The sequence below is a fragment of the Epargyreus clarus genome, unplaced genomic scaffold, assembly GCF_041222505.1.
Source record: "Epargyreus clarus isolate Ecla_fem2 unplaced genomic scaffold, WU_Ecla_fem_2.2 ptg000035l, whole genome shotgun sequence".
Lineage (NCBI taxonomy): Eukaryota > Metazoa > Arthropoda > Insecta > Lepidoptera > Hesperiidae > Epargyreus > Epargyreus clarus.
Window position 1 is genome coordinate 4,041,343 of NW_027332240.1, and position 11,715 is coordinate 4,053,057.

The 11,715-nt window shown below is 32.7% G+C and overlaps 1 protein-coding gene across 1 annotated transcript; it reads left to right on the top strand.

The window, feature by feature from the left end:
* The first annotated feature begins 1,247 nt into the window (after nt 1–1,247).
* Sys1 (Sys1 golgi trafficking protein) lies at nt 1,248–3,701 on the top strand. The gene is made up of 3 exons (XM_073092031.1): nt 1,248–1,602; nt 1,935–2,056; nt 2,780–3,701. The coding sequence occupies exons 1-3, from the start codon at nt 1,423–1,425 to the stop codon at nt 2,967–2,969; spliced, it is 492 nt and encodes a 163-aa protein (XP_072948132.1). The 5' UTR covers nt 1,248–1,422; the 3' UTR covers nt 2,970–3,701.
* The last annotated feature ends 8,014 nt before the right edge of the window (nt 3,702–11,715 follow it).

The window sequence follows — 11,715 nt, forward strand, 5'->3', positions numbered from 1 at the left end:
AACCTTCAAAAGGTACCCCGTGCCGTGGGAGCGACACGGAGTTATGTGGGATTTTTACCTCACTAAAACCTCCCCGGTGGCCGTCCTCAGCGCTGCATAGAGGACTCCGGGATCTCCGAAGGAGCGCAACCGGAGTCCTCTCAGCGCACTGCCCCATCGGGCTCCGCCCAAGTGAGATTGAATCACCATACTGTCCGGTGTACAAGACGGTATGCGACCACACATACCGACGTCCCTCCCGGGGTCGTTGGCTGGGCGGTTCGCGCTCCCACTCTCGCCGCCCGCAACCTCGAAAACCTCTTTTAGTCGACTCTTACGGCAGGCAGGGTATACCGTAGCCCTATTCTGGTCCCGGAACTACAGGGAGAAAGTATCAGTAACCTGGTTTAGGTGGAACCCCTTTTCTAGAAAGAATGGGTTCCCATGTGCTAATAGACCGAATGCTCATTTATTACCTACTTTTTGGAAGTAATAATACAATATAAATATAGAATTCAATAATAGGTAGGTAATTAAAAATGCAACAACAATAAAAAAATTAGTAATTTCCGTTTCAAACTGGTCTGGATTATCATTAAAACTGTTAATTGCAATTTGCACTTTCTCTAAAATACCTATATTGTACTAATTATAAATATACAGGGTGAGTTTCAAATGAGCCTTCAAAGGCCAAAAATGCCGAAAGGAAAAAAATAGCCTTTGCTTTTAGTTTTTCATTCATCATTACTTCCCAGAATTTGATTCTTTTAAGCGACGCTATTTGATTGTGGAATAATACAGGGTGTTTTTTTTCTAAAATGAACTCGTTCAATTCCCAGCCAAGGAAAAATATTTTAAAAAATCTAATGATGCTGTTACAGTTTTTGTTAAAATCAGCCTCGCCTTTCAGCATTTTTCCCTAATCGTTGTGGTTTTGGATTTAGCATTGAAGGCCCATTTAAAAAATTCACCCTATATACTAAATAGAAATAATTGGCGACTGGCGATAAACCGCAAAACGAGGAAACTAATTAGAAGTTACTAGGCTCAACGTCAATAGTCGCTAGAGTAGGTGCGAAATTTTTATTTGATTCTTACGACCTTTTTTCCTCGACTATTTCTTCGTTTGCTTATACATTTAATTTAATTCAGAAAATAAAGTTTACTGTTTACTAACTGTTTTTAACCACGATCTGTACCACTTTTTAATTCTGAGAGATTGGCAACACTGCTAACATGACTTTGACATTAATTATTGACACTGACAACTGACATACATTTCACAAGTTACGAATACGATTACGATTTATTTTAACAAAGTGATTTTCAGTGCACCTGTAACTAAATTTCGAACGATTCGTCACCCATATGTTTACTTTACAACTTCGCATTACGTTACGAAACAATTAATATTGTTTAAAACTTGTTGTGTTTGTTGTAAAAATGACGAAGATTAAGAAGCTTACTGGCTCATTTCGCTATACCCATTGGGACCCGTGTCTCATCACGTCTCAGATAGTGGCTATGCAGTCGTTGCTGTACTTGAGTTTGTGTCTGCTGATCGCTATCATGCAAGACCTCACGGGCTCGGCCAGGACGCTGGACCACATATTCGAGTACCATGTATGTTCACTTTAAATTACTTATTTGCTTTGCATGAATAACCGCACAACTCTAAAATCATTATGATGTTAAAGGTACATTTTAATCCAAAATATATTCCTATTTTGTTTAATATATCTAATTATACCGTGGTTATATATTTTTTATTTAATTTATTAATTAACATTGATATAGTATCTTACATATCCATTTAATGTAAAGAGTTGTAATTAAAGAAACATTTTGGATTATGTTAAACATTAATGAATAGTTTGCCCCGTCACCTCTTTAGTTTTAATCAGACACCATTTTAATCCTATCTATATTTAATTTATTAAAACATTGTTTTTCAGGAGATACATGTCAGAGACAATGAAGGGCGTTCGGTGATAACGGGATTTGTAATTAATGCAGTTATTGGTGCGGTTCTACTATGGCTCCTAGTCGGTAGAACTAAGCTGTGCTTGGATTTCAGGTAACTGGCTAATATTATACATATTACTAGTTGACCCGGGAAACATTGTGTTGCCTTTTAAATAAAATAATGTTAAGGATGAACAACTCTTATCATTTAGGGGTATGAAAAATAGAAAGTAGCTGATTCTCAGACCTACTGCATATGCATATAAAATTTGGTGAAAATCGGTAAAACTGGTTTGGAGGAGTATGGTAACTAACATTGTGACACGAGAATTTTATATATAAGATTTACTCTGTGTTTACTTTGGAGGTACTCCATCTATTTTTGCCTTTTTTTAAATAACAGCAATGCAGATGCTGTATTTCGCTTTGGAGGGTGTGGTAAAGGAGACAAACTTATTGGAAGTGTTTGAGCTTAAAATTAAAAATTGACAGCTGTGCTTGACACTGTTATAACATAATTGATATAGTCAATAATGATAGAAGACGTTGTGATTCGACTCCGGTGACTACAACAAATTTTAAATCATAGCAGTATTCTTAAGCACTGATGTATTCTGGTTTCAAAGGTGTGTTAAGTCACATATTTAGCCAATACGTTCTATTCTAACTTAATCCTCAGGGGTAGCGACGTATCTATGGATAACCTCAGTTTGGACATTTTCTGATCTAGGGTTGATTATAGATGTCTATATTGGTGGCCATTTACCATTAGATGGACTACATGCTACATTATAAAAAAGAGACGTTTAATCCGAAATATTTACCATTTTTCCAGTTGCACCTTCTACGGCCTGCACTTAGTCTTCTGCTGGGTCTACAATGGCACCTTTCCGACTACGTTTTCCTGGTGGGCACTTAACATCGCCTGCGCAGCGGTCATGTGTGTCGCTGGCGAGTTCCTCTGTCTCCGGACAGAGTTGCAAGCGATACCGCTCAGTAATATTGGTGCGAAGGTGGACTTATGAAAGTTGGTTATGCCTAAAGTGGAACACATATAGTGCATAGTGAAAGTGTAAAATAGTTTGTTGAAATGTTACAGTGGGTTCTGTGTCTGTGAATTATGGATTAATGCACTGATGATGCTGTGTGTTAGTCGGTTGGTCTAACGATTTGGAGTGATTGTCATTGCAAAGTGACAAATTCGTGACAAAGTGGCACATCACTGGGAAGTCATCTGTGCGACTATAGATGATGCTCTTCCACCTATGAGGCTAATCCATCGTCAATAATATCAAGGACTTTGGGTACTATCATCTTGTTTAAGATGTTGACTGATTTTGTTTGAGGTTGAGTGAATATTGGATGTTTGGTTACGTTTTCGAAAGACAGGAAAGGACTATTGCACTACATTAATAAAAAATAAAAGTGCTTCTGTTAAAAAAAATATATAACTCCAAAGGTTTTTGACGTTATTGCCATTAAAGTGGCAAGTTTCTACACCAATTGCTTACAAATTATGTCTAGTGATTTCTTTAAAGGTTAAATGGACTTCAAAATCCATCAATAATGATTTGCTTATTAATTTATGTAGATAAACTTATTGTTTTGGTTTAAGCCCACTAGAATTAATAAGGTAAAACCATTGCTTTCAGTTTAAATTTAATCAAAAATGATCTTAAAGTTATATTAGACTTAAATGTGTACTAAAATTGTATAAAAGATTTATAAATAAGAGTTGTAATGATAAGTTCCATATTGATTGTAAAAAAAACATGATATAATAATTTTTATAAGTGATTAGGGTATTAAGTAATGTTACACACCTTTCAAATATGAATGTTATAATATAACATATTACTTATGCAACATCTTTCATATGACATGTAGAATAATTTATTCATTATTGAAACAAGTGCAACATAAGATGAATAAACAATGCAAAAATGGATAATTATTGTATTTACAATACAGACTGTCTGCTGAGTTAAATAATTCAGCAGACAGTCTGTGCTTTAGTAGGTCATGTAATTATAAGCTTATATTTAAATTGCCTTGTTTGTTTGTTTGTATGTGAGGATCAAATCTGGTGACTGGATTTTAAACCAGTTTACCTCAACTAATTGGACTGAACTTTTGCATACATCTTTGGTTTGGTTGACAATACATAAGACTAGTACAGTCTAAATCTAGTACAGACTAGTACAGTCTAGTCTAATCTATATGGTGGAGCAGATATTTTTTGTGCACACCCGCGATATGGGTATCAAATGAAGGGGTTTTCTTACAAGAATACGAAAAACAACATAATGAATTAAAAGTAAATATTTAATATGATATTTAATAAATATATGTTTCTGTTTCTAGAAACTACAAAAGTACTAATTCACTTAAATAGAGGACTGTGCAATAATATGTTTTTTTAACTATTTGAGAAGAAAACATTATTTTTATTTAAATTGGCAACATCGAGCCACACTCTATGGAATTATTTATACCTGTAATGTGACCATTATTTAAAAAGACCAAATATAGCCACGAATTCAATCGTACGACCTTAGAGCTTGTACACATCGTAAAAATTTGCGAGCTCCCTCAACGCATCGCAAAAACTTGCGAATTGATTCGCATCGCGCATTCCTGCGACGTTTCGTCACAATTGTTGTTCTTGTTGGTCACCCTGGGAGACGCTATGCCGCACGATATCGCATCGCAGCAATTCGTGTCGCAATTTTCTGCGTTGCGAATTCGCATCGCAGTTTTGTGTACGAGCCCTTACTCCAGCTACCTTACTCCAATTATCTTATTGTTCATTAAATTTCTTAAATAATTTACACATTACTCAGTGCTCGGTTAGTGAGATAATTGTTTAATTATAATTTAATAAAACAATGTTACATATTAAATAAATATAGTTACTTTGTTATATATTGAGTTTCATTGTAGATACTACCTAATGATAAAATAATGTTGGCTAAAATACTGAAAATATAAAATGTGATAAAAATAGACCCTTAAAGGCCTTAAGAGGGTAGAGCCAGGTTGGAAGGTGGTAGAACCCTTTGTGGTTCGACTCCGGCGGCACCACCGCCACACCTATTTCGGCCTAATAACAGCAGTGTTAAGCGCTGCTGTGTTCTGGTTTGAAGGATGTGGTAAGGGAGTTATACTTTTCCGAGGCGTTCCAGCATAGTCCTCGGGGGTAGCAGCGCATCTGTGGCCGATCTCAGGTACGAATATCTAATCCTATCTATAGGCTACTACAGCTGTCCATGGGCGGCAGTAACCACTTACCATCAGGTGGACTGCATGCTCGTCTGCTACTCCATATTATAAAAAAGACCCCTTTGTGACTAATAACAGCAGTGTTACGCCCTGCTACAATTTGGTTTGAAGGATGTGGTAAGGGAGACATACTTTTCCGAGGCGTTTCAGCTTAGTCCTGAGGAGTAACGGCGCGTGTATGGCCGACCTCAGGTAGGAATCTAATAGTATCTAGGGTTGATCACAGATGACCATGGGCTGCTGCTCTTATATTACAAAAAAATCAGAACTATTAACTTATTATTAGGATTATTTAATAATTAATAGAATATCGTCTCAAAATGAAACAGTTTAACTCCATATGATTTAGCAACGTCAAAACAATATTTTTTACATCAAACCATTAGCATCAAATTGAGAAGCGTTCCTAATAAAACAAATAAATCACCGTCACACTAATTTATTCATAATATATTTCATAGACAAATCAACGTACAGTCAGCAACACAATATTAATATAATTATCACAAGTTCACAGTACAGCTAGCATAAGAATAACTAAGGCTTGAGTTATTTTCGTTTAGAGGCGTGCATATAAATTATACTACACTATTTACTATAGTTACTTTAATTGGGAATACATTTGCGTGTATAACTCGTGTCAATAATGAGTGAATTCTAAAAAAGCATGTTTATTTCATTTTGTCTCGTTTTGACATAGAAGAACGAGACCTAAATAGAAATGATGCCAATTTGGAATACATTTTTTATTGGAACAAGTTATATAATAGTTTTGAAAAAACCTGATTAAATTTTGTACTTAGCTGATGATAGTTCAGTCCAAAATTGTGTTAATTACTAAAGTACTAAATTAAAACAAAATAGCACCATAATTGTGATAAAACATCATAGATTTAAATCATTAGATACAGCCTCACATACCATATTATTGAAAATTGTGAAAAGTTTTTAAATCACAAAAAAAAATGTCTATCATCAACCTGTTCCATTGCTGGGGGCCTACCACCATCTTTTAAAAACCATCATAGTTCAGAAAAAGTTTTATTTCCTCCTTAAAACAGTAAAATATTCTATCATACACAGTTGAACAAACTTAAACCCTTATTAATGTTTCGCTTATCCATTGTATAAAATCAACTGAAATTGTCATATTTTGCTTAAAAAGTTAAATTTCCTGCAAAAAAAAACTAAAAATATGATTAAAATGATATTGTTTTAAGAGATGGTAGTAACCCCCTTGGACTTACATTTCCTGTCAGAATTGAAGACTAGGCTATAATCCACCATTCCAATGTGTTCTTAAGCTTTTCGTAAATCAATTCTTTAATGGTAAAAGTGTCACCATTAAAGAAACCCATAATATGTTACAACTAGGGTTGCCACCCGTACTTTATAATAAAGTATTGTACGTTATTTCAGGTAATTGTACTCTATACTTTATGAGAACAATAAAGTACACGGAAATACTTTATTTCGCATGATTTGATTTAAAAGTTTAGTCGTAAGTATTTTTTCTTTAAACGAAATGTATCGATTGGTGCTGAATCGATTTCGTCACTCGCCAGCGCGACATCCCTTAACTTAAAACATATTAATAGAGAAAAATAAAGTGTACTTTATTTTCATACTATGTACTTTTTTTATTACCTATAATAATCAATATACTTTATCTGTCGAAAAATAAGGTGGCAACCCTAGTTACAACTCATAATATGTTAAACTCGAACTCTGGACTCTATAAATAAGATGCCATAGTACACTCATAGACTATACATAACAATTTAAATCTACATCCATACATTCTTAAGCTTAACAATCGTCACTTAAAAAGTATTAAATTTTCACGCAAATGTATTCTTTATCCGAGTGCGTCTAGCTCATACATACATACATACATATGTATAATCCGCGCCCAACTGCTAGCCTGCTCTGAATATAGAAATGAGTCGCGTCATAATAGCAAATTCTAGGTATTAGCGGGACGAAGATAACACGGGACCCGTTCGCTGCCCGCTCTCGCCCACGGGTACATAGCTGCGTTAGTGTGCCCTTACGTTGCTACGGAGTATATGCTTGTAGTAGTGTTCGACCGCATTGGCGCTCTGACTGACACCTGCTTGCATTAACTTCAGAGCGGACTTGAAGTTTTGCGCGAACCATACATACTCATACATAGTGCTTGTCTTTTTATACTTATACGATCTAATTACATTCATTTAATAAACCTATTGTACCGCTAATCAAAAATAATCTATCAAAAAATATAGCTAGCAAAAGTCAAATATATTAGAGCTTGTACACGCGGCAGATTAAGAGCTATTCGTAAGGGTAAGTTCGCACTTGCGTTTGTGGTTTTGCGATTTTATGTCGTAGTCTTTTCTTGGATTTATTAACAAAATTACCTTTTAACGTAATGTTTTGGTGACACTTTAAAATAATGATCGAATAAAATGATGATTATTGCAAAAAGCAAGTGCGGACTTAGCTTATAAAAAGGCAACATAGATTTTGTATATTGGTGTTTTGTATAGATGGCGTTGGTTTCAGTTTATCGAAGTTAGAACCTTAGATTTTTTAATTACAGATACAGATAATATTAAACCGAAGAATATAATTAATTATAAACAATGCTATATATTATTTTATGTTTATTATAATAATACTCAATTATATTATTTGCGTAGTTATATTTGCGATTTGTTCAAAAGTTACATATAATTGTAAGCACATTTATAAATACATTATATATTATTAAATGTTCGAATCACGTTATTACGTATACGAGTATATTATGGCAATGTTATTATTGTTTCAAAATGTAATTAAGATATTAGAGATATCAATAAGATTTAGAAACTTCAGAGTAAGAAACAAAAATTTTTAAAAAATGTATTTAACATAAATACGCAAAGTTGAACCTTACTCCACAAAGCTGATGACAATTCTCAAACTGCCCAAATTAAAAAAGGTATAACTTTTTAAACCCATTTTTGTTTACAGCTTAATACTGTGTTATGGATATTAAAACAAATGTAATATTCAATTATTATTAAAAATTAAAGGCAGTGTACAATTTTATAATAACTATCATTTTTAAGTTCAATAAGCATATGATTTACACCAAAGTATGCGAACTTATTTTTTAATAATATGTTTATAGATACAGTACGTGTGCGGAAAGTGGTGTTTCAGTATTTTTAAAATTTATATCAATTATAGTATTTTTAAATTTATCTATAGACACTGTTTAATTAAAAAAAACGGCTGTATAAATAAGATTTTTACCTAAGGGTAAAATTTTACTGAGTTTATCTTGAAAATATTTAGGGTTGTTTTATAAAAATTAAAAACGTTTCGAGATTAAAGATAATATACAACGTAATCTCCACTAAGTTCTAGACAACCATTTTAATAACTTATTTAAACACCAAAGTCCTATTCACAACATAACAATTTGCTAAAATAAAAGAAACTAACGGCCATATAAACTGTATAATATATTTTTTTACGATTTTTAATAGCAAGATAATCTTAGGGTGCTGCCACACTACTGTTTAAAATGTTTACAAACGTTAGTGAACATTTGTTAAGATACATATGATCACAATATTAGAAACTATTTTCATGTTAGATGTACTAGATAATGTTAGTAAACATTTCTAAACTAGTTAACAAATTGTAATAGAAAATGTTTGGAAACATTTTTAAACAGCAGTGTGGCAGCACCTTTATTTAAGTTGCTAAATCGCATTATTATATTTAATGCAGTTTAAATGTCCGTCAATTTAGAAGAAATCCATTCTACTCTCGCACAATTCTAAAATACTACTACTTCACATACAAGTATTTATAGCAACACTGAAAGCAATCTTATTGCTCACGAAATAAGGCGCATTATTTGAACTTAAGCGTCAATTCTACTAAATATTTAGTTGGTAACTGTAATACATCACATAATAGCTTAACGACAGTAAATAATTAACAAAATAATAATCAAGTTAATAGTCGAATTATAAATGAATCATTAAATAATTAACAATATAAATTGGATAATAAATGAGTAGTAATTTAAATAATATCAATTAATCGGATAATAAATGAACAATATATTAATAATTAACAATAATGAATATATGTAACCATAAATAATAATTGAAAAATAAATATTAATTATTAAACAATTATTCTTTACAATATTGTTGAAGTGTAACATCAAACATTTTTCAAAAACACAATAATAATTATAATCTGCGAAAAACACTTAAAAACTAACATTTAGAAGGCACCATAAAACTATAAACAACGTCGGAGTGATCATTAAACAGTATAAACAGTAAAAATAGAAACAAAAACAGCTTAAAACTTATTAATTAAAGCATATTATTATATTACTTCATACACAACATTTTAACAGCCAGTAGATATTAAAAAAACAGTATAGTCCAAAATTCCTTCTTTTGTATAAGCTTCTCCCTCATACAGTATAGAGAAGCAAGAGGGAAATAGAAATGCTGCCATTTCTGATTATAATCTGACTAAGCGATTTTGTCAAATAAAATGACTCAAGAAAGTGAGAATGTGTGGGTGCAATAGGCTAATGTCCTACGCATTAATTACGCTTATGTGTGTTCGAGCGTTGTGTGCACGAATCATATAAAGGAAGGAAACTGATGAGTTTCAATCTGTTTTCCATATTATTTTATTTATGTAAACTTGAGGTTAAACACTACAATTACCTACTTTTTTAAATTCATCATGACCGAGCCCCACAAAACTCGAAACTTAAAATTTTTGCATATCTATTTATGAGTATTTTTATATACTCTCATCCCGAAAAATCCACAGCAGCAACAAAGCGCTTAGCATAAAATGTTCTCGCATTTTAATTTAATAATTTCAGATCAAACTGATATGTTATAATAATAATATACATTATTTTACACATACATTACAATCTAATTACGTAATATTATTATTAAATATGGTAACATTGGTATAGGGTTACTAGCTGTAAGAAATAGTTCTTATACAGGAAAATATAAGAAGCGAAGTATTTGTTCTTATTATTACTAATACTCTTACGTCATCTAAATATTATTTCAGATTATTAAATATTTGTAAAGTTGTATAATAGGCCACTAACAAAAAAAGCTATATACATATTAAATTAAATTTAAATATCTATTTATAATTTGAAAATAACGGCTACTAAGCTCGTATGAATAATGAAAACTACATCCAAGCCGTGTGGCGGAGCGGTCACCATACCGGTCTGACGCGCAGAGGGTCCCGGGTTCATCCCCGGCCAGACAGAAATCTAAATGATCTATTTAGGTTTCTGTTTCTGGGTCTGGGTGTTTGTGTATTTGTCTCTGTGTGTCCATAGCAACCACGATATAGGGAATCGCACACTCACAACCCCACACCCCTAGTGTGGGGTTGTGAGTGTACAAAGGGTTTCTACAAAGCCGGCTTTATCTTTATCCGGGTTAATTTTTATATATTTATTTTTTTATATTTGATCACGAATTGTGCCTAAGATTATGATTAAAAATGAAACTTTAAAATATTTAAATATTGCTACAAATAGGAGCTATGCGATTTATCAACTTTAGTTGTAAATACTGATACACCATAATTTAATTTAACTATATTTTATTTAATAAAACGACACAGCGCATGTGAGAAATGTCACTCTTTTTGGGTCATATATCGATGGTTAATTATTATTTATGAGATTGAAGTTAATACGGGGAAGTCATTACGTTAATTCTACAACCAAATATGAAATACATCGTATTTTTTTTTAATTAAAGTGACGACCCGCGTGGCAGAGCGGTCACCATACCGGTCTGACGCGCAAAGGGTTCCGGTTTCGATCCCCGGCCAGACAGATATTTGAATGTTGAATTTAGATATCTGTTCTGGGTCTGGGTGTTTGTGTATTCGTCTATGTGTGTGTACATAGCGGCCACGCTACAGGGAATCCTAGTGTGGGGCTGTGAGCGTAGAAGGCGTTTATGATTACTGTCAAACTTACAAATATTTGATAATTATAGTGATAATGTCTCAATATTTTTTAGTTTTAAAACATATTTTGAAAACACAAAAAGATGTTCGTTTTAGACATTTTTTCATTCTAGATCCAAGTTTAGACTCAAATTCAAAGTTGTTACTAAATCAATGTATTTTAAAGCCAGTTTTAATACTAGAAGCGCTACTTGAAAACAATACTGCTAATGAGGTAGACGTTCTACTGAATAATTATATCTATATCATTTCAATAAAATTGGCAGGTTGTTCATCGCGGACGATATTAAACTTTTTGGCTATGAAAATATAAGTTCATCTTGTTTGAAATATGATGAAGATTAAGTATATTTTATTTTCTAAGGGCATAATGAAGGTCATCTAACATTTTATGGGATCGCATATCACAAGTTCCGCCATTTTGAAAAAAAAAATATGTTTTGGGGGTCATTGTTAAAC

Excerpts from the sequence above, each read along its gene's own strand:
- Sys1 (XM_073092031.1), top strand. The coding sequence starts at position 1,423 with ATGACGAAGATTAAGAAGCTTACTGGCTCATTTCGCTATACCCATTGG. Across the intron at positions 1,603-1,934 it reads ACCACATATTCGAGTACCAT|GAGATACATGTCAGAGACAA; the intron begins GTATGTTCACTT and ends ATTGTTTTTCAG. Across the intron at positions 2,057-2,779 it reads AAGCTGTGCTTGGATTTCAG|TTGCACCTTCTACGGCCTGC; the intron begins GTAACTGGCTAA and ends CCATTTTTCCAG.